Source organism: Patiria miniata, unplaced genomic scaffold, assembly GCF_015706575.1.
Source record: "Patiria miniata isolate m_02_andy unplaced genomic scaffold, ASM1570657v1 HiC_scaffold_17, whole genome shotgun sequence".
Taxonomy (NCBI): domain Eukaryota; kingdom Metazoa; phylum Echinodermata; class Asteroidea; order Valvatida; family Asterinidae; genus Patiria; species Patiria miniata.
The window spans coordinates 4,741,471-4,764,953 of record NW_024037055.1 but is presented as its reverse complement, the minus strand read 5'-3'; the positions used below and the strand labels follow the sequence as shown (position 1 = coordinate 4,764,953).

Genomic DNA, 23,483 nt, shown 5'->3' with positions numbered 1-23,483 from the left:
CAGATTTTCTCAGATGGCCGCACTCCTCCAAAATATTACAAACCTATAATGCGAGTCAACTTTTGATGTGATCCCTTGATGTACGCCTCTGGTCAATGGGGTCAGCTGGCTGGCTACCACTGATCGGCGTTATTTCAATTCACATGTCGAGGCATTCACCAGGTTTGCTTTTGTGATTAAACCATTGTGAAGGGTGTAGTTCCTAGATCTATAGCTCTACATTCACGCCGTTACTGAGCTCGTGATGCGGTATTGAGCCAAGTGTAGCCATTTTGCTACAGACAGATATTATCCCGAACGTTCAAATAACAATATCATTCGAGCTGCTGATAATTAGCTGATAGGCAAAGCTACATTTGGACTTTTGACATTCGCAAGAAATTAAGGTAGGCCGTTTAATTTTAGTGATCCATAAATCATTTTAAATACATGTACTGTGATTTTGAGAAGGAAGGTCTGCACTCTGTATGCCCACATCATAAATATGGGGGCACCCACATCATGAATATGGGGGCACATATTATTATTATTATTATTATTATTATTATTATTATTATTATTAATCATTTTTGGTAATGAAACCAATATAAACAGTCACTAAACAGGTAATATAAACAGTCACTCAGTGTCGAGCATGCAGTGAAGTGGATTTTGTCGGGCCCATGATTACGAAAATGTGCATGTCATTTTCACGAATAAAGTAAAACCACATGGGCCATAGGATTGGGGGGGGGGGGGGGGGGGGGGGGCGGGACTGAGGATTTGTGTTTATTCAGCAAAATTTGGACTTTCGGGTGTCCAACAATGTAGCCTATTTTGACCTCTTCATTGCGTGTGTGGTCCCCACAGCTGGTAGGCCTAATACCATTTCATGACCGTACTTCTAGAAATGAAACTATGGCTAGAAGCAAAGGTGTTTTGAATGGTTGAGGAGAAGGATCAGGAATCTTGCAGTTGTAAATGGAAAGAATAGGTGTGGCGTGTCCTAGTCTTGTACCCATCTCCATATAACAACTTGCGTTTAGAGACTGGCGACCATGCATCTTTACACGGGAACCTTTGAAACCAATGATTATTGTATAAATTTGGGTATTATATATGAATACTATTAACATTATTAAGACCTACTGCGGAATACCACTTCAAACGGATTCATCAATTCACGTTGAAAAGATTTGCAGTGCGGGCCTACCCTCGGAAGGTGCACCGCAGCCGGTGTGTTATGAAATGTTGACTCCGTAAAAGAAAATCAGCGTCCGGGCTTGTCACGCATGCCGCAATTTTTATACACAGGATAGGAAAATATTGGCTGGTGACAGGGCCTTCTCTGTTGCCGCCTCCCGGCTATGGAACAACCTGCCCATCTCCATCAGAAACTCAGGCAGTGTCTTTTCCTTCAAAAAGGCTCTCAAGACCTAACTTTTCCCCCAAACGTAGCTGCATGTCCTTTTTTGTTGTTTTTGTCTTCTATTCCTCTTTCTTCTTTTCCAGCGCTTTGTATCCTTTGGAAATTTGGCGCTATTCAAATCCAGTTATTATTATTATTATTATTAAAAGATGAAGCTAGGCTTAAATTGTTGTATTAGGATAACTGTCCAATTATAGTCCTCAACGCAAAGAGACATGATTAAACATGCAGGTCCAAATTCCATATCACACCCGAGTTCCATTTTAGTCTGTCACGTGACCGTCGCTCCGCGACGCGCCGTTCAGCCAGGCATGGAATTAACATATTCCATGAGGAAGATTATTTTAAAGGATGAATTGTCATTACTATCTTTAAACCATGTAGGCTTTTAACAATAATTATTTTGGTAGCTGCAAATAGTCCACTCTAAAGTGCCATGTAGTCAATGAAATAAGAACTGCCTTGAGTACAGCTACGCGGTTTTATATGACTACATGTATACAACTACATGTACAGCACTTGCAACATCGATTGATGTCCCCCACCCCTCATAATAATCTGGATTTCTCAGTAAGCTAATACCATTCTCCAACTCAAGGAAAAAAATAGACATGCCCCTGCTGTGACTTGTGATTGTGATTCCCGATCTATTCTTGTCATTATTTTCGTAGCCTCAAAGATGTACCGATTAGGCATTAAGGACCTTCTGCAGCAATTCAGTGATGGCTCCTTGACATGCGAGGCCTACACAAAACGAGTCATCCAACGAGCCCAGGACCTGAAAGTCTTCAACTACTTCGTCTCCATGAATACGGATCGGATGCTGAAGGATGCCCAGGAGGCAGATGCCAGGTACAAGAACAAGACCAACAGGCTTCTTGAAGGCATCCCGATCGCCATGAAGGATAACATCGACATCGAAGGCGAGCCGACCGAAGCAGGTACCCCTGGTCTCGCCGGCCTGAAGCCCAAACACACGGCCGAGGTCGCTCGGAGGTTGTTCGATGCCGGGGCCATCCACGCCGGTCGAGCTAACATGCACGAGCTGGCTTTCGGAGTATCGACCTACAATGGTCACACAGGGCCGTGCCACAACTTCCACAATTTTGACTACACCTGCGGGGGAAGTAGCGGCGGCAGCGGAGGGGCGGTCTCTGCTGACATCGTCCCGGCTGCTCTGGGTACCGACACTGGTGGGTCGATCCGGATACCCTCCTCGTACAACGGGGTCTTCGGTCTGCGACCGACCAGCGGTCGCTGGCCGGCTGATTACGGCGCCAAAATGTCTCATGTGAGAGACTCAGTGGGTCCCCTTGTACGCAGCGCTGTGGATATCGCGATCCTCGACGGCGTCATGACTGGAGAACAACCCCACGAGGAACTGAAACCAGGGCAGATCAGGATCGGGGTGCCCCGACCTCAGTTCTGGGAAGGTCTAGACGCCGAAGTGGAGGAGTACGCAGAGCGGTTTTTGGTCAGGCTGAGGGAGAAGGGCTTTGGGATTGTAGAGGTACCGGAGGTTCCCGGGTCGAGGGAGTTGCTGGAAAAATACTTTATGGTGACCATCAACCAAGAGGTTATACCTCGGCTGGAGGAGTATCTGAGCTACCACGGCCACAACGTCACAGCGCAAAGCGTCATCGACAAGATCGCCTCCCCAGATGTGAAGGGATACTTTGGATACGTACAGGAAAATACCCCGACCGAAGAGGAATACAAAAAGGCAATGGCTGCCAGGGAAGAGGCCAGGAAGAATCTGAAGACCTACTTCGAGGACCACCGCCTGGACTGCATCCTGGTCCCGGCCAACAAGATCCCGCCGCCTACCTTACGCGCCTTCGAAGATCGAAACAACGAGCTCTTGGGGCTCATCACGCAGAATGACGACTTTGGCAACATCTGCAACAACCCTTCGCTGGTTATTCCCGGAGGGTTTGCGCGGCGTAGCGGTGTTCCCTTCGGCATGCAGATCGAGGGATACACAGGCAGTGACAGGCGGGTGATCGCCGTGGCGGTAGCTATTGAGAAAGCGCTGAACTTGTAAACATTCAAACAGCGAACTATCACGTGCCGTGGACTCAAAATTAATGTCCGCATAAACATGTGTGAAAATATTTTTGAAAATAGGGCCGGAATGGTAGAGGCCGGTTTATATGTCATGCGAATGCGAAGCGAATAGAGCCTGATAGACCGGCAGCATTTTGTCTATGGGCTTCCAGACCCGCGCGAGGGCCCTCGCGCGACCCGCCTTTTGGCATTTTAATTTTTTTCTCTCCATTGATTTCAATATTGCAAATCTAGTTATTACAATCTTTAGAAAGTACATAGATAACAATCGCAAATGATATACACAACATTAATTAATATATTTAAGAACCATAGGTTATAATAATATGGTGTTATCATTTTGAATATACTTAATTATATACATATATAAGTGTAAACAGCAGTAGGCATATTAATTAAATAAATATATACAGATTAAGTCATAAAATGTTGCCAAAAGTCTTTGTTTTTCTTTTGTAACTTTGCCCTAAATAATAGCTCTGTAATGAACACATAAAAAATATTGATCCTTTTATATTCTATACTCATTTTGATTCGTGCTTTATGTAATGAAAGCATTGCTATCGTAATTATTAAATTAACCTCAGGTCTTCAATCAAAACCTGTAAATAGGTTTGACAATGTCGGTGTGTGGTTTGCCATCTCCCTTTGTTTCTTTGTTCTCTCATCCACCCTCCCCTGCATCTTTCCACACCTTTCCCACCTAATCCTCCTTTTGTGTTTCTTCTTTCAGCCCTGCATGTTTGTGTGCACCCCCATGTTAATGTATGTACCTCTGTCATTTCTGTTTTAGCCTCTGAAGAAGAACTTGCTAAGTGCGCAACGTCAGGCCACATGAATTTTTAGATTTAAAACTACTTTTTGGTTTTTTCTTAATAGTAAACCTTTAATTGATTCCAGAATTCAATTGTTTGTAAACAGGTTAAGAATGCGTGTTTAAAGTCGTCAGTCGTGTCACACATTGAGCATAACGGACTATTCTCAATTTTCCATTTATACAATAAATCTTTCGATGCTATTAGACGATGCATGAGTCTGTAATTGAAGTTTCTCAACTTTATTTCTTTAATGTCGACTATTTTCTTTTTCCATGTGGAAGTCCAATAAATCTTTTCACCAAGTACGTTTTCCCACCACGATTCAACCTGAGGTGTTTTACTTCTTTCGTCTATCAATTCATTATAAATATTTCTAGTTGTAATGTATTCTAGATTACCTAGACTAGGATAAACATGAAGTTTAATATCAACACCGATCTTTTCTTTACTGTCTACTATCATTGATATTCTTTTGGTAAGGCTCTTTTTAACATGAATATTTCGACTAACCAATTCCGTTTTGTGGTCAACTTTGTTTTAAGATAGTTCATAGAAAAACCGCCCCCATCTTCATTAAACAGATCATTTACATAAATAATGTTAGATTTTATCCAACTACGGAAAATAGAATTTTACATATCATGTTGTGGATGTAGTTCCTGCCAACACAGAATTACATGTAGTTCTTTGTAAAATTGTGGTAACCACTGTGTTATATTTGACCCATATTTCTTTCCCCAAATACTTGGCCTCCGAAAATCAATTTGGGTGTGTGTGTGTGTGTGTGTGTGGGGGGGGGGGGGGGGGGGGGGGGGGGGGGGGGGATGAAGGGGGTGGGGGTGGGGGGGGGTGGATGAAGGGGGGGGGGGCTCGTAACATACTTTCATTGGGTGCGCTGTTCAAATCCGACGATTGTTTTCATTGTATTACAGAATAGAGTACACCCCCCCCCCCCCCCCCCCCCAGCTAAGCTGCCTCTGTTCGTATTTTGAGCACAGGTGGACATGATGAGCAGTATAATATTTCGGGGTTTCAGAGAAGTGGTGGGGGTTTCGCATTATTTGTAAGGAAATCGTATGAAAAGTTGCTTTTATTTTTGACAGAGCGGGGGGGGGGGGGCTGACCCACAAACCACCTCTCGATTATTATCCAATAGGCACCGCAGGCAGTGCACCTAGGACCTACCAAAAAATTCGGCGGCCCGGCCGAATAGTTATATAGGGGGCCAGCAAAAATACCGCCCAGTGTGCCATAATACACATACATAGGCCAATCCATACAAGTGTGTTAAACACCTTAAATCGCGGACTGGGCCTCCTATTGTCCCTCTTTTGTTTGTACTTTTTAGAAGATGTTTTGTACACGATCGTCAGTTATTGTGGACATTTGAGAATTGTTGACCCTCTGATGTCCATATTGATCAGCGTCCCCCATTGAAAGCAAACCCACACACCCACACGCAGAGTAAAGTTTTTAATAAGTTTTAGGGTCTCTCTCAGAACTTTCGATTTCACCAACTGACGCCGTACAGGATGTAGACATACATGTACATGTAGGCCCTATATCTATAACATTAAAGGGAAGATACAACATTTGCAAACATCAAAAAACGAAATGATCAAATTATCACGAAATACCTTACTGGATTGTTAGGGAATTACAGTCTAAAGCATCATGTAAAATTGTGGCTCCTGCATGGTGTGCTGCGGACATTTTCTAGAAAAGTTGTATTTTTCCAACGCTGGTCGGCCGACCAGCGTTGGAAAAAACTGGCTAATTTTCAAAAACTGCTCATAATTTTTCATATTTAATTATTCCCCATTTGCTTTGCAATTGATTACACACCTGTGAAGGGGTACAAGCCTGCCAGACTGATTCCCTGACCTTACAATTCCCCTAAGTCTACAAATTGCTCCATTTCATCTTAGTGGGGTCAGGGAACCAGACTACAAAAACATGATTGGTTTTCTTGGTTTTTCCAGCATCTACATGCCCAAAACGTGAAACAAGTCAGTTAAACAATATTTGCTATAACATTCTAATCCTCCAAATCCATTTATTTCTGAAAATTGCAGCAAAAGCAAATGTTGTACATTCCCTTTAACGTATAAAGTCTGTTGTGCCAACTGGGGCGTCGATTGGTGGGGACGGGGGAAATGTTAACTAGCTAGCTATTTTGTCCCCGAAAAAAAGGCCACCTACATTATGATTAGTCTAGAGCTCAGAAGTAGCCGATTTAATGACTCCAAACCCGAAAGTGGTGTTTAAATGATGATCTTTGCTAAAACAAATTGGTTAAAGTGATCACAAATTGCCTCATGATATCGCACCACAGAGGTTTTTTTCGGGGCCCTTTAAGCGTGCCTTGAACCCCACTTCGTTTAGATTTCGCACTCGCATTAGTTCATGGTGACTGTCAGTGTCATTCAAAAGGCGTTCCGCCGGAATTGGAATAAACACCAAATCGCAAACCAGGGTTTTCTAAAAAAAAAATTGAATTCTTGAGGGCGCTATCACATTACTGTACAACAACGCGTTAATACTAGAAAAATGTACAAAACGAGTTTTTCACTGTGCCAAAAAGTTAGCAAAATCACTGATATCTTTAAGTGATATTGTATTAAGCGACTGAATGGCGTTCAGGGTGAGTGTTCTCGAATTGTGTTATTTGTTCAAACTTTAATAGTACAGATTCAATAGTTTTTGTAGTTTGATGATAATTCTGCGTAGGCTACACGTACATGTACAATGTACATGTACAATGTACATGTACATGTACATTGTACTATGTACATTGTACGTGTACAACACGTGCTACGTGTTGTATTAATACATGTAACGCACTAAGGTCAGAGGTCAAATAGTCCATTTTCGAGTATAATTTAAATCACTGTTTTCATGTTTTCAAGTTACGATTTAAGCGTTTAATGACAGAGTTAATGAATATGCATGAGCTAAGGTCAACATGTTCTGGAGTGATCGACTTGAGTTGATAACTGTTTTTGCTGGATTATTTTTGATTTCAATGTTTTTATTGTAGATTTATAGGTGAATTTAGTATGAGAATTGTCACTTAGCCTTCATTTCAGGATCGCCTTCATGTACTGGACTGTATAACCATGGAGGAATAAGAATAACTGAACTGAACTGAACTGAACTGCACTGCACTGATGTGGAAATGAGTGTTTACTGAACTGCTGTAGTTGTATCCGGTCACAGTAGTAAGTTTGATTTGTCCGTTTGAAATGTGAGCTTTTTGAAAGGTTTCTGAACTTTGTTTTCTAAACTGCATTGTTGCATTTGATTCAAGTGTTTGCGCTGTAACAATTTTTCTGGTAACTTTTGAACCGAATAAAAACAACGTCACAAAATAAAGAAAAATGTTTGGGATCATTCGTTAGATAATTGAATTTGATTTTTTTTTCTCATAAATTACGAGACTTCTGTACACCTCCAGAGGGAAGTCCTGAATACATACTATAATAGGCCTACAACCACTTCAAACGGATTAATTAATTAGTGTCGAAAATTGCTCTGCGCTGGTGTAGTGGTGTGAAATTTTGACTCCGCTGAAAAAAATGGACTCATCAGTTTGGCCATGTCACGCATGTCATACACAGGAAAAAACAACACTAGTTGAGTCCTGTAGTAACCACGCATCCAACTTTATAGTCCTGAATGCAAAGAGACTTAATTTGAAACATGGATGTCAAAATTCCTTAGAAACAAATAGGCACGCCCTTGCTGTCACTTGTTACTGTGATTCCTGATCTATTTTTGTCATTACTTTCTTTAGCCTCAAAGATGTACCGATTAGGCATCAACGACCTTCTGCAGCTCTTCAGTGATGGCACCTTAACATGCGAGGTCTACACAAGACGAGTCATCCAACGAGCCCAGGACCTGAAAGTCTTCAACTACTTCGTCTCTATGAACAAGGATCGGATGCTGAAGGATGCCCAGGAGGCAGATGCCAGGTACAGGAACAAGACCAACCGGCCTCTGGAAGGCATCCCGATCGCCATGAAGGATAACATTGACATCGAAGGTGAGCCGACCGAAGCAGGTACCCCTGGTCTCGCCGGCCTGAAGCCCAAACACACGGCCGAGGTCGCTCGGAGGTTGTTTGATGCTGGGGCCATCCACGCAGGTCGAGCTAACATGCATGAGCTGGCTTTTGGAATCTCAAGCCGCAACGATCATAAAGGGCCGTGCCACAACTTCCACAATTTTGACTACACCTGCGGGGGAAGTAGTGGTGGTAGTGGCGGGGCAGTCTCTGCTGACATCGTCCCGGCTGCCCTGGGTACTGACACTGGTGGGTCGATCCGGATACCCTCCTCATACTGCGGGGTCTTCGGTCTACGACCGACCAGTGGTCGCTGGCCGGCTGATTACGGCGTCAAGATGTCTCATGTGAGAGACTCAGTGGGTCCTCTGGTACGCAGCGCTGTGGATATCGCGATCCTCGATGGCGTCATGACGGGAGAAGAACCCCACGAAGAATTGAAACCGGGACAGATCAGAATCGGGGTGCCCCGGCCTTCCTTCTGGGAAGGTCTAGACGCTGAAGTGGAGGAGTATGCAGAGCGTTTTTTGGTCAGGCTGAAGGAGAAAGGCTTTGGGATTGTAGAGGTGCCGGAGGTTCCTGGGTCGAGGGAGTTGCTGGAGAAATATGTCCGGGCGACCGTTTACAAAGAGATGATACCTCGACTGGAGGGGTATCTGAGCTACCATGGCCATGACGTCACTGCACAAAGCGTCATCGACAAAATCGCCTCCCCAGATGTAAAGGGATACTTTCAATACGCCCTGAAAAATCCCCCGACCGAAGAGGAATACAAAAAGGCAATGGCTACCAGGGAAGAGGCCAGGAAAAATCTGAGGCCTTTCTTCGAGGACCACCACCTGGACTGCATCCTGGTTCCGGCCAACAAGATCCCCCCGCCTACCTTACGCACTTTTGAGGATCGAAACTCCGAGCTCTTGGGGCTGATCACGCAGAATGACGACTTCGGCAACATCTGCAACAACCCTTCGCTGGTTATTCCCGGTGGGTTTGCACGGCGTAGTGGTGTTCCTTTCGGCATGCAGATCGAGGGATACACAGGCAGTGACAGGCGGGTGATCGCTGTGGCGGTAGCAATTGAGAAAGCTCTGAACTTGTAAACATTAAAACAACAAACTATCACACAGGCTGTGGACTCAATATTAATCTCCTCATCAATATCTATGAAGTTCATACGTCTTGCGCATGCGAATGCGAATGCGAGGTGAATAGAGCCTGAAAGTTCACCATTTTGTCTTGGGGCTTCTGGACCCCTGGGCATTTCACACTTGGTTGCCCTTTCTCTTGCTATAAATTCTAACCGTAACCACCCCATGTTTGAATTTTATCTTGGCATTCCAAAAGAACAAATAATGAGAAAGCAGTTGGAGATGCATGGGTACCAACGAATTTTACAAACGACCTTTCACATCCGGCATTTTCGTACCTAGATCTCTTTGTTAGAACACGTATATTTTCACATATGGTACTTAATGTGTGTGAACGAAAATGATGATAATGCGAATACTTACCTCCCTATATGTTTGTAATTATAATGAGTCCTTTAAAGATTATTATAAAAAAAACCGTATGCCTTCAAAGACATTATCCTCCTATTTAAGTTTCAGTGTTCACCGAATGATCAGCACAAAAAATATTTCATAAATTTTCGTCTTTGTACGAGTACACCGAGTTTCACTAGTAGGCCTAATAATTGCAATTTTACAAAGGCCTTTTTCGAGGGTGATTTTCTGAAGGAATCAATGTACCAAAAATAACAGCATATTGCAGAATTGAGCACGTTAATTTTCGTATTTGAGGGGTCCAGGAGAGCGCCACTACGGGTGAACCTATTGCACACCAGGAAACGTTTGCGATGAAATACGACACAGTTGACAATGTGTTTAACTTTTGCGAATTCACAGCGAGAACACTTGGATATTGGCGGTTCGCGGTTGTTGTTGCGCCAAATGTGAACCGGCCTTAACGCGAAAGCGTGGCGTATTTCATATCGTCATGAACGTTTAATAGTGTATTGTGATGTTCAAGCAGGTCCGGCTTATCCAATAGGCACAAGTAGGCACTGTGCCTGGGGCCTACAAAACATTCGGGGGCCTACGAAACTGCAGTGTGCCATAAAACACATAGGACTATCCACACACAAGTGTGTATAAACACCTTCAATCGTGGACCCCAATTGTCCCTCTTTTCAATTGTTCTTTGATTTTTTTTAGGAAGACCTTCCTTTTTGTGTGTGTACACGATCGTCAATTGTGGACCTAATTCGGGGATTATTGTCTTCTATTGTTCAAAGTCCCCTATTGAATGGAGAAACAAACCCACTGCACCCACACGCAGAGAAACGGTTTTAAAAACTTTTTAGGGTCTCTGTCAGCATTTTCGATTCCACCAACTGACGCTGTACATCATTTAGGCATACATGTAGGCCCTACGTAAAAAAATTACGTGTGAAGTTTGTCGTGCCGACTGCCGACCATGGGCGTCGATCAGTGGGGCAGGGGGGTGGGGGGGGGGGATGGGGGACATGTCGTCACCCCCCCCCCCCACTGTTTCTGTCCCCGGAAAAAAAGTGGCCTACATTTGATTCAGAATAGCTGATTCAGTGACTCCAAACTGGAAAAAATGTTTAAATGATTATCTTTTGCTAAAACAAAATTGGTTAATGTGGTCAGATATCTTAGATCGCACTACAGAGCGTCTAGAATCCATTTTTTTCGGGGCCACACCCATGGGCGTCGCGAGGGGGGGGGGGCAAGGGGGGGCACTTGCCCCCCCCCCCTGGAAAAGCAAAAAAAAAAAAAAAAGGAAGAAAAAAGGAAGAAAAAAAAGAAAAGAAAAAGAGGCGCGAAGACAAAGTGGTGTAAATTTAATGAGTGGGGGGGGGGGATGTCCCTGCCCCCCTCTAAAACTGATAAATCGAGAATGTGTTGAGAAACGAGAATGTGTTGAGAAATACAAGCCTAATTTTTTTGGCAAAAAAAATTTTTGCCCCCCTCTAGAAAAAAATCCTGGCGACGCCCATGGCCACACCGCTATGTTCCGACATCCCTGTGTTCCGACACCCCCTTTGTTCCGACTGCACATATTCCTATTGTTGTCGGAACATAACACAGTCACCGTCTGTTACCAGCAAGAGTTGTTGTGAAGGGGGGGGGGAATGGTCTCACCCCCCCCCCCCCCCCCATTTCCCTCCCCCCCTTTTTTCAAAAACAGAACATCACTTTCGTCTCCTTCAAAACATCAAACATTTTTTTACCATTTCCACCTATACCTGTGTGACTCACCACTTTCCTTCCAATATTTAATTGTCCTTCGGTTTACAGCGAGGTGATACATCATGATGTTCGTGTGACATGTAAGATAATTATACCAAGGGCTTGCGGCAACTATACTCGTTTTTTTCTCGCAATTCAAGAGATAATTAATTTATCAGCAATTTATCAGTGTCACGTTTCTTTTCTGAGCAGCTTAACCGAGCTGAAATGTTGTGGCTTTGTTGCATTCATCCTTCATGTCTTGGCGTCACAATTCTGCTCACAATAAAGATTATCGGTAAACCATTGATATTTAGCAGAAATGGTATAGTGGAAGCATATTTGACCTCGTCATGGTAGCTTCGTGTTGCCATGGAGTGAGATAATCTCACCGGGAACGAACGTTTGCCCTCAAAATTCGGCACGGATGCATTTTTAATCCAAGTTTCAAAATGAAATTAAACATTGGTTATCGTGTATTTCAGCAGAACTCATTATTATAACTCAAGTTCAAATTTAGTATTTGTTGTAAGAGCATGTACAAGGTCCCGCAGGAAAACAAATCAATTAGAAAAGGCTAAGCCATCGTAACTTGGTTTGTGTTCATTTGCCGATTTCTTAAGAAATGTTAAAAAAATGTCCTCATCGGTAACTTCTACATATTTTGTCCTGTCAAATTTGACAGAACTGTTCTTGAGTTATTATCCATCAATATACCTTTATCATGCTGCCACCATTTCAGTCATGTTCCCTGTATCCAATAACAGTACTGAATGATAATTAATTTTGTTGTGCACAAAGGAACCAGACTATTTTCCCTTCCAGCCTCGCTTTGATTACGTTGATTTGAATGGGAAAAATCCAAATGGCCGCAACATGATAATGGTCTATGCCGACAACATTAACACTCAAGGTCAAGGTCCAGAAATGTGGGGTCCAAAATTGTGATAATTCTGTCGCGACACTGTGTAGGTCATAGTACGTGAAAAAAGTACCGTCTTTGGCAATTACAAATGGAGGTTGGAGTTCGTGATTGTTTTTCGTAGCAAAAGTGGTATAGGTTGATTTTTACACTGGCGTCCACCGAACTATTAATTAAAAGTCTAGATCGGGGTATCGTACGTAACCCGCGTTTTGATAGGCGTATATGACGCAGTGTTCAGATTTAAACTATTTTAAACTCGCACCTAAATTTGAATTTAAAAAAAAGCACATAGTACAAACAAAATCATAAAACAAGAAAAAGAAAACAATACAGATTTTCAATGTTTCCCTTCTATTCTGGGAGACACTGAGCCAAATTTTGGGTTGTCCTCCCCTTGGCCAATTATCCTGAACATGCCACGCCCCTTCAATGATCTCTCTTACATGCGTCCATTAATTCAGCCTCACGGTTTCCTGTTTCGTTTTAAAACAATAGTTTAATGTTACCAGACTTCCTGGTACAGGGCAGCACGGTGTCAGTGCAAAGCAAATGAAGATCGTATGTCCTGAAATCTGATCTGAAAAAGTGTGTCGTCGGCAGCAGTGTTTCCTTCTTTTTTTTTTACTTTTCCTTGAAATAGCAACCAAATATTCAGCTGTTTATCGACCAAAAAGCAGGGCAGCCCCGCCAATTGAAAAAAGCAGAAAAACGCATGCGACGACACACTTTTTCAGATCAAATTTCTGGACATACAATCCTCATTTCCTTTGAATTGACATCGCGCTATCCCGTTACATGAGGTCTGGTAACATTAAACTACTGTTGAAACGGAAGCAGGAAAAAAATGTTGTTTCTTAGAATTTGAGTTACTTCTGCCTTACAAAAATGACGTTGCCGCAAGAAATCTTATTAGATGTACGTCATTGTGCCCTCTCTCGGCAGCAGGAAGCGACGCACGTACGACGCATCGCACGACGCGACGCACGACGCCGCGACGGGAAACGACCACACGCGAAGCACGACGCGACGCAATACTGTACAAAAGCAATGGCAAGGGAGCGACGTTACGACGGGACACGACTCTGCGGAATGCAGTAGCAGTGTTATGATAAACTGGGTTGTGTCATTGCTGTGCAGACAGGCAGTCATTGAATGGATTTATTGTTTGTGCAATATGGGTGCTAAAATGATAAGGGTGGGGTGGGGGCCTCCGTGAACTTTTTTTATAACAGTTTGAAGTGGTGGGGGCCTCTTTTTATAACAGTTTGAAGTGGTGGGGGCCTCTTTTTATAACAGTTTGAAGTGGTGGGGGCCTCTTTTTATAACAGTTTGAAGTGGTGGGGGCCTCTTTTTATAACAGTTTGAAGTGGTGGGGGCCTCCGTGAACTCATTTTATAACAGTTTGAAGTGAAAAACAATGCTATGTGCATGGACTTCGCCAGGGGCAAAGCACGTCATTCGCCCATTATTATTTACAGAACGGTTCAAACTATGCGTGATTTTTATCTCGCAATTCAAACAGATAAAACAGTTTCGGCACCATAAAAGGGTCACTGTTCATGATACAAAATAATGTTAAAATGCAACATTTTCGCGCTCGCGTCTCTTCAGTTTAAAGCTTTTGTACTCGTTTTTCGGAACTGTTTTTGGACAGTTGGGAAGTGACGATAACCACAAATCTGATTTTTTTTTTTTTTGGGGGGGGGGGTTTCTCACAACAAACTTTGGGGGTGGGGTAGGAGATGATCCAATGGTCAATCACCCGTTGTCAAAAAGTGGGGGATATATCGCCCCATCTCTCCCCTCCCCCCAGGATTTCCGCCCATGGTTGTAGCGATGATCGACGGGCAATCTCATTTCTCAAGAATTAATGATGGCTTAACTGAAGTCAACCACTGCAGAATCTCCCAGGCAGTGCACCGACCTGTGCCTATATAATCATTATGTACGTGTGCAATTCGTGTATTTGTGCAAGTGGTTATATAGCCCAATTGGTGACTCCAATTGGATGATTGATATCGCAGCTAAGGCCTGCTGTGAAGTTTAATTATATCAACGCCACATCGTTCCATCATTGACTCACATCGTATCGTTCCAATGACCTTTAAATCCGTTCTTTGCAGAAAAGTATGGAACAGACTATTAGGTTTAAACGGCACTCCAGACACTCCCAAGGGTTCCAGACAGAAACTCTCCCTATAAGAGGGATGGAGCTACCAGTTGTATCTCGGGACAAATTGACAATACCACCATCCGATAAGCACCCTAACAGCACACACAAAGAGCACACGTGGAATTGTAACCCACCCTCTCCAGGACAGTAGCAATGCTTTTAGGAGAGTACTCTAATGCAAGATGCGCTGATACAAGAGCTTCAAGGTTCGATACTATCTGTGCATAATGTTATACAGGACCCAAGCAGTGCCGGACTTCGTATAATAATAATTATACTTCGTATAATAATAATTATACGAAGTATAGGTGTGCGCCAAAAACCGGGATTTTTTTTTACATTGGTTTATGTAGCTCCCAGACCCATGTTCTTGAAATTCAATGGATTGTGAGTCTGGAGTGCCGAATGGTAGCACATAGCAGCCGATGAAAACTGGTGCACATAAACTGAATATAGATGTTTCATCGGATGACGTCAGCCCACTTCCACTTAAAAATTCTGTAATATGCGTATGTCCTTGAGTCTTAATGTGCAAACATGCAGGCAGGCCCATTAACGAAAACTTCCTTAACGTTTCCTTGCAGAGCGAATGCCGAAACGGTCGCGATCATCTGCTCTACAAACAGTTTCCCTTTTAACGTTTAAACGTTGTACAGTTCGTCCGACGTTTCTTTATCCCTATACTGGTACTGAAAACGGGTGTGTGCGCGGCATTGACGACTCTCCTTTCCATGCCCCTATAGCGAAATGTTCGCAAACGTACCCTATTCACATATTGGGAAGTTCAACTCTATGATACGGTATCTATCTGTTCCATAGGCCATCATATAGGTCCACCCTTGTTATATCATGGCTCATTGATATGTAAATGAGGTCTTTTGCGTACGATTCTTTTGTGTTGTTCTATTAAGACCCAACACACTACTAAGACTTTTTAAAAGCAAGTTGGCCTGCTGCAAAGGCGATATGATCTGCCTAAACCATATATGCTATTCACTGTATAGACTGTGTTTCAATTGGAGGTATATTGCTGAGTACTTAAAATGTGTTTTTTTTACAGACATTTTGACATAGGGTGGGTATTATTCCAACGTATATACCAAAAAAAAAGCTTTGGTCAACATCATGCGACCATGGAGTTATGAAAGGATCAAACTTTGCATCCTTTTTTTTGGACACCTCTATCTGTATAATGTATTTCATTGCTCATTATTTCCAGCAATTTCTATATGTTTGATTATCATATTCTCTATCTGCATGATGATGCTGCCATGGCACAGTCAGTGTTTATTCTCCTCGAGAGGACTACACGAAATCGGCTCTGCAAAATTCCCCACGTCGTAAATTTTACACGATGCAAATTAATAATCCAACACCTATTATAATGAAAATGTAACATGCGCGCGGCGTGATGTGCATCAGCGCTCGTTTTCCATCTAATTGGCGATGTAACTCGAGTACCAACGACAGGCAGATTGCCTTTCGTCTAGGGCCCATATCCTGTTTTGCCATCATCATCCATACCCTCCCCAGTAAATCACCCACTATACACTCCCTTTTAACAAGGAGATTGGATTGTTTTTAAAAGCCCCCGCACTTGCAGTTTGGCCGCAGTGAAAGGCAGATCGGCTGAAGCGATTCTCTCCTCATTGGAAATGCTACAGTTGACACAAACGAGGCAATAATATGTGGATGGCTGTGCGTCTTCACATCAACATTTGGGAAACACCGGACACAAATTAACGCTGTTCGTTAGTAGTCGGTTAGCAGAAGGTGGAAGAATTGTTTTTACCGCGCAGAGAAATCAGGAGCGAGCACTGGTGCCGTTGGGTCGTACAGCAAAGGTAAGCGTTATACTCCAGCTTTCATTATGCATAAAGCATGCAAAAAAACAATGGCCGTGAGTTATGTCGATAATGTTCCTGTTCACTTTTTTTCTGTCTCGTGTTTTCTTAAAGTTACTCTCCCGTGCCCTCCCTCAGGCATTTCCCGTGTTTTGTTTTTCTTGACGAAACTTCTATTTGTGTATTTTATTTCAACTCGAAAGCCTATATAACATTTTCATATTTTGGGTTTTGTCACCCTTTTAAAAAAGGCTTTGCCTTGGAGTTGCTTTTTCGCCTGCAGCGCACAAAACGCTCCGCCGGAAATTATTGCCGGGCCGCAAAAAAAAAAATGGTTTCGTATCTAAACGTGGCCGCATCTTTTGGTTCGTTCGATTTTTCATTCAAAATCAACTTTAAGATTGTATTGCTTTTTTTTCTAGTCATATCAGCTATAAACAATTTTTTCGGGTGAAAATCGAAATAGCATTGGGAAAGCAAATTAGTATGTCCCCCTAAAAAAAAGTGTCCGCGAAATAACAAACCCACGTAGTAAATTTTGAAAATTCTTATATAACTGTGCAGGCTCATTATCCTTGGCCTCAACCCCTATGAGTTTATTAATTTCCCCCACGACATACTGCACATAGTCCTGTGTAAAATCCTTCATGTTGTGAAAAGGGGCTGCGGTTGGGGACGGGAATGATCTGCCTGGCTATCAGTCATCATGGTACGACGTGAGTTGAATGCTCAGGGGTAAATGATGACAGCCAGACAGCCAGGCAAATGATTCCAATCCCCAAAACGCAGCCCTTTTCACAACATGAAGGATTTTACACAGCTTACTTAACAAAGCACTGAAATTGATTAAAGGCAAGGAACTTGGTTACAGTGTCCAAAAAATGTTGTGTGATTAATTTGCCGTCGTACAGCGGTGAGGCATTAGGGAAAATATATAAAACTTATAGGGGTTGAGGCCAAGGATTAGGAGTATCTGCACGAATAAAATTTGCAAAATTAACTTCATGTTTTTTTTTATTTTTTAATTCCAAAAACATTGAGACGGCCACTTTTTTGGGGACATACTGTATGTAGGCTACATCGCAAAAAAAAGTGATTATTATTAACAAACACTTTGTGTTATCCATATTGAACTGCCGTATAACTATAGGTTTTCCCGGCCAATTTTCTAAAATGTTCATTGACTTCTGAAAATCGGTCATTCATTTTCGTCTGCATTTGAGAATCGCTCTGAATACGCGCTTCGTTTTCGCTACAAGAGCATTCGATTCAATTTCAGTTCAATCGATTAAGTGATTGAGCAGCACCTTTTGTTTATGTCCATTCAGATTCGTTTACAAGACTTCTTGATCGCTTTTGGAGGGCGATTTCAAACAATCACCATTCTATTTCACTTTTAGTTTAATGCCATCGGCACCAGATACAATTAGGGCTTTCTTTTTCAATAACCGTCAATCAAATTAGCTGTACCTGAAATCAAATTAGAAAAGGTATGCTTGCGTAAAATGAAGGCACATGTAACGTAATTGGCCGTCTGTTTCTCAAAACCGAATGCACGGACGATGAAAATGATTAGCGATCGTTGAATTGAAATGGGAATAAAGACGGGCATTCAAATTCAGACGAAAAGGAATGACCGATTTTCAGAAGTGAATGAACATTTCATGAAATTGGCCGGGAAAACTTTTATCAAAACATATGCTGGTGTTGCTTTATTACATTTTTTTGGTTATACTTATTAAATACATGAAAGTTTTTGCGAGAACTGTAACCAGATAATATAAGATAGATAAGACTTTGGTTTGCATGGTGGACATGATAAATGAATGGGAGGTTTGCGGTAACACCAATGTGACTGAAAAATACCACTTAGTGAGTTCTGAGAAGAACCAGTTGGTTTAACTCGACGTTTCGAACAGGATGCTCTGCCCGTCAGGGCAGTCTCCTGATGACGAATAGAACATACTGTTCGAAACGTCGAGTAAAACCAACTGGTTCTTCTCAGACCCACACAACTCACTTATAGAGATATCATTCACATGGTGTTACCGCAGACCTCCCATTTAGAGATAAGATAAGTCGTTTAAGCCATCCCCGGGCTAATATAATTCATTGTGAGAGATATGCACAGTGTTAATAGAAGGATGGTGATGTGAACCTAGCACGTGATGACACTAACGTTATTGAGCTTTCAGATGGTGTCCCATAAAATAAGAAGACAACACAGGGACACAACATAAGTGCAATTGAAAATAGTCAATGTTAAACAATTTCGATCTTTTTTTCGAAATTGTGGCTCGGTGGGTCAAAGTAAAGAACTGAAAATCGAAATTCAGTTTTCAATTAAAGTAATAGAAAAATTTATACAAAAAGAAGGGGAAAAACCCCCAAAATGCCGAGCGGCCTCTTTTTTGACACTGTGACCAAGTTCCTTGCCTTTAATCAATTTCATTGCTTTGTTAAGTAAGCTGTGTAAAATCCTTCATGTTGTGACTGGGCTGCGTTTTGGGGATTGGAATCATTTGCCTGGCTGTCTGGCTGTCATCATTTACCCCTGAGCATTCAACTCACGTCGTACCATGATGACTGATAGCCAGGCAGATCATTCCCGTCTGTCATGTCTGTCATTGAATACAGAACAAGCTAATCATAACGAAGCCGACATTACCCTTTTTAAATTTTGTAAATATAGTGTCTTGGAAAACGGAAAACACTGTACAATGTTTTGTGTGTTGGCAATTTCCGTCTGTTTCAACTATGCATCCTGGAAGCCTGGGAAAAGCTATTCAAACCTCGTGAGCTGAGAGAGCATTGATCTGAATTATCTGCTTCATTTGAAGCATTACTTTGTTCTTCAGTGTGTAGGATATATTGAATAGTCATTCAGCATTTAAAAATCAAGATTTGGGTTGTACTTGTGGGTAGGTCAAAACAATTTCGAAAAAAAGATAGAATTTTGCTTTAATATTGCCTATTCTGAATCGCCCCCTTCTTTTTCATGATACACGGGGTTTTTCTATGTCTAGCAAAATGATATTTTACACTAATGTCCTGTGAATGTTTTTATACCTATATCATAACAAGACTATACAGGATGGCCCCCGCAAAAAAAACCCGGAACGGCCTACTTTCGCTATACCTTTTACTTTGCTTTTGATGAAATACCAATGTGACTAACAGAAAGAATACAATGTCACTAAAGCTGCTCGCATGTGATAGAAATGTGGCGTTTAACCCTACAAGGGCCGGGCTATTTTGCCCATCTCACAGCCGGGGGGCGGATTCCGCCCCCTAAGATCTCGACCATCGAGTGACGAAAAATTATGAAACTCGGTACATGCATAGAACAACTTATCATAAACATACCCATACGCCCGGCACTGTTCCGTTCGGATTCAATCGATTTAGACGCTATCTAAGTGGAGTATTACGTCGTTGCATTTGGTGTTGAGTTGGCAGGAGATTCTACATGCCACTTGGAGGTCGGTCGTTCTGTCTGTCTGTCTGTCTGTCTGTCTGTCCGTCTCCGAAAATTCACCAAAAAGTATGGTGTTCCATATGTGCCATCTGCGTCGCATTGATCGCCGTCTTATTTTTAAACTCTGGCAGGGATCATTTTCATCGATTTCATTTTAAGCTCTGGCAGGGATTATTTTGATCGATTTCATGCAAGATTGTCATGCGAGACTTATTGTGCACTCGCACTTGCGCTACACATATAACATCTTCCTCGAACACTGAGGTGGACGCCATTTTGTGTAGTTGTTGGACAGTATCCAAAAGGAGGAGTGTCCCCAAAAGGTGGGCGGGTGTGATTTTTAAGCTCTGGCAGGAGCTTCTACATGTCACTTGGTGGTCGGTCGGTCGGTCGGTCGGATGGTCTATCTGTCTGTCCTGAAAATTGACCAAAAGTATGGTGTTCCATGTGTGCCATCGGCGAGGCTTTTTTTCGCCAGAGCTTATTGTGCACTCGCACTTGCTTTTCAATGCATGGCAAAGAGATATTGAGCGAGTGGGAGGGATTTGTCGTTTCGTGTTGCATTGTTGTATGTCCGATTTTGTGCTTGTAATGCGTGTGCCCGTGTTTGTATTATAAAAAAATATATATGCAGGTTTATATACAGGTGTGTGCTTGCACGAAAAAATGCTTTGGCGAGATAGGGCCAGGTTTAAACCGATGTCAGATAAAAAGAAAGAAAACCACGTGCTCTTATTTGAGACACTATACATGATTATTTTAATTCATTTTGTTTTGGCCAGATTTGTGGATCAGCCAGGTACTGATTCCGTCGATACACCATGGGAACCCCGTTCAAGGATCTGGCTAAGCTGTTCGACAACAAAATCAACAATACGAACTTCAGCGGCGACTCCATTAACGCAACTGCTGCGCCAGCGAACCGCCCTGGTTTTGAGTTTCAGAAGGTCCCTGCCGGCACCGTGGCCGCCTTTATCCCGCTCTATACGAGCGTCGTCATTTTGTCGTTGCTGGGGAACGCCCTCGTTTGCCTCGCTGTGGTGCGCAACAAACGCATGCGCAGTGTCACCAACTTCTTCTTGGCCAACCAGGCTCTGTCGGACATCGTCATGACAATTCTGAACATTCCCTTCACCGCATACCACCAAATGGTGCTTGACTGGCCCTTTGGCGACCTGATGTGCCACCTGGCCGAGTACATGGGCATGATGTCGGTCTACGTGTCCACGTTCACGTTGACGGCGATTGCTTTGGACCGGCACCGGTACATAATGTATCCGCACCGGCCTCGCATCGCAAAGCGCACTGCTTTGGGCGTCGCTAGCTTCGTTTGGGCTCTGGCGTTGTTGCTGTCCATCCCGTACGCCCTCTTCCGTCAAACCGAAATCAGGAACGGAGCCACGCTTTGTCTCATCTCTGTGGCCTCCAATGACCTCTGGTTCTGGAAGTACGTGGCCCTCGTGACATTCTTCATCCAGCTGCTGATCCCTCTGGCCGTGATATCGGCAGCCTATCTCCGCATCTACCTGAAGCTGAGAGCTCGCGGGAACGTGGGCAGCGTGATGGCCCAGCATCAGCGGGCCAACAACAAGGCCAAGCAGCGCACCACTCTCAAGCTGGTCCTGTTCGTGGCCGTCTTCGCTGTCTGCTGGTGTCCGCTCAACCTCTACGTCTTTGTCACCAACTTCAACCAGAAGCTTAAAAGCAGCGTGCTGTATCTCTGCCTGCACTGGTTCGCCATGTGCAGCGTCTGCATCAACCCCGTCGCCTTCGCTTTCCTCAACAAGAACTTCCGGAGTGGTCTGAAAGCAACGCTCCGTTGCGCCCGTGTGAATGATCGCGCCAAGCATTCCAGAAATCATACATCAGAAACTTTCCAATAAACAAAAAAAAAAGCAGTTCACCATACCATCAAAATTCACCATAAAACTATAAGGCCGAATAAAAAAATACATGTTTCTCGTCCGGGTTTTTGAAAAAAAGGAGGAAGAGGGGCTTTTTATTTTTTATTTTTTATTTTTTTTAGATGGCTGCCATTTTCAAATTTCCTGGAACCGTTGGTGTTTCCCCTGTTCAAAGACATTTTTAAAATGAAAGACAAGTTGGACAAGAGAACTGAACATATTTACAGTGTCATTTAAGAGTTGTATTGGTCTACAATGAACAGTTTTAGATGCATTTGCTTTAACCGTGGACTTTTTCGGTGTTCTTTTACTGCATTTTTCAAAAATAAAAAATAATTGAAAAAAAATCCAGGTGGCCTCCAAAAGGGAAGCGGGCGGGGACGAGAGACATGTGTTTTTTTACTTCGCCTAAGTTGGACCTTTTTTTGGGGGGGGGGGGGGAGGGGAGGGACGGGGAGAAATGTAGTGCTCTGTTTTTGTACCAGATTTTGCGGACTATTTCTCATGTGAATTACCGACATACAGGATCATTTGCTTTTCATGCATTTTGTTCGTTTCAAAAAAATAACACCACTCATCACAATCCAAACATCCAGGAAGGAAGATCCTCCATAGAATGTTCAATACCTAACCTGTTAAAGTTTCAGCTCAGTGGATAATACACTTTTCGAGGAACAGTGAAAACCATGCACAACCATGCACAACGAAACGTGTTTGGTCAATGGGACTCTTTATTCCAAAAATTAGGTAGGCCTAGTTGAAATCACCGACATTTCTTTTTTTTTTAAATGACAGCAAGCCAGATGGAATAAATTCACGGGGTGTTTAGTACTAGTTCGATCTTTAATCCAAGTGAGCTTTTTGATATTAATTCGGTAGGTTATAACCTTGGGATAAATGCAAATGATCCTATATGCCTGTCAACAATGCCGTCCAGTAAAAATTAAACACAAAATTGAAAATCTAGGAAAAATCTGGGGCGATCTTTAAACTTGATTATAAAAGGATAAGCATAAAAAGGGGAAAAGAGCGATCCAGTCTATGCACCAACCCGATGCTAGAATTACGCTAACTAAACGGTTCTGATAACCAAACGCTTCCACGTCTGAACGACCATCGCACGTGCGTTCTTATTTTGGCCCCCAAAATAAAACCCGAACGTCGTACTTGCGCTACCCTGAGACTCAAACAACCTATACCAATGCATGGGGAATTCTGTTGAAAGAAAAATGACTGCAAGATCGCCCTATTCGGTCCAGTAGGTTTTGTTCTGGAGCCTTTTGAAACAAAGTCGGGAGTTATTTTGTCCCGCGCCCGCGAATTTGAGAGGGATTTATATAATTATACCCAAATTAAAGATGTGTGCTTCACAAAATGGGCTCTGCAGCAGAAACTACTGGACGGAATCGGGAGATCGTGGTATATCATAAATATATTTTCTAAAAGAGATTCTCCATCCATTGTACTTGTCTGAGCTCAAGGTAGTGGAAGTATGCCGTTCCCTGTATTGCTATGTTCTCTGTATTGCTAACACTGAAGGGGA

The 23,483-nt window shown here is 42.9% G+C and overlaps 3 protein-coding genes across 5 annotated transcripts; all 3 read left to right on the top strand.

The window, feature by feature from the left end:
• The first annotated feature begins 148 nt into the window (after nucleotides 1-148).
• On the top strand, nucleotides 149-4,064 carry LOC119723569 (mandelamide hydrolase-like). The gene is made up of 2 exons (XM_038194291.1): nucleotides 149-386; nucleotides 2,080-4,064. Exon 2 carries the CDS (start codon nucleotides 2,088-2,090, stop codon nucleotides 3,450-3,452), a length of 1,365 nt encoding a protein of 454 aa, XP_038050219.1. The 5' UTR covers nucleotides 149-386; nucleotides 2,080-2,087; the 3' UTR covers nucleotides 3,453-4,064.
• A 2,719-nt stretch (nucleotides 4,065-6,783) lies between these two features.
• Nucleotides 6,784-9,487, top strand: LOC119723568 (mandelamide hydrolase-like). 3 transcript variants are annotated; one of them, XM_038194288.1, is made up of 3 exons: nucleotides 6,784-6,937; nucleotides 7,383-7,514; nucleotides 8,090-9,487. In XM_038194288.1, the coding sequence occupies exon 3, from the start codon at nucleotides 8,098-8,100 to the stop codon at nucleotides 9,460-9,462; it is 1,365 nt and encodes a 454-aa protein (XP_038050216.1). In that variant the 5' UTR covers nucleotides 6,784-6,937; nucleotides 7,383-7,514; nucleotides 8,090-8,097; the 3' UTR covers nucleotides 9,463-9,487. The 3 variants fall into 3 exon arrangements, with proteins under 3 accessions (XP_038050216.1, XP_038050217.1, XP_038050218.1); XM_038194289.1 differs by having other exon boundaries at nucleotides 7,371-7,514; XM_038194290.1 differs by having other exon boundaries at nucleotides 7,342-7,514.
• A 6,995-nt stretch (nucleotides 9,488-16,482) lies between these two features.
• Nucleotides 16,483-21,960, top strand: LOC119724074 (probable G-protein coupled receptor 83). The gene is made up of 2 exons (XM_038194994.1): nucleotides 16,483-16,558; nucleotides 20,819-21,960. The coding sequence occupies exon 2, from the start codon at nucleotides 20,858-20,860 to the stop codon at nucleotides 21,917-21,919; it is 1,062 nt and encodes a 353-aa protein (XP_038050922.1). The 5' UTR covers nucleotides 16,483-16,558; nucleotides 20,819-20,857; the 3' UTR covers nucleotides 21,920-21,960.
• The last annotated feature ends 1,523 nt before the right edge of the window (nucleotides 21,961-23,483 follow it).

Coding starts and splice junctions, on each gene's coding strand:
- LOC119723569 (XM_038194291.1), top strand. CDS start 2,088: ATGTACCGATTAGGCATTAAGGACCTTCTGCAGCAATTCAGTGATGGC.
- LOC119723568 (XM_038194288.1), top strand. CDS start 8,098: ATGTACCGATTAGGCATCAACGACCTTCTGCAGCTCTTCAGTGATGGC.
- LOC119724074 (XM_038194994.1), top strand. CDS start 20,858: ATGGGAACCCCGTTCAAGGATCTGGCTAAGCTGTTCGACAACAAAATC.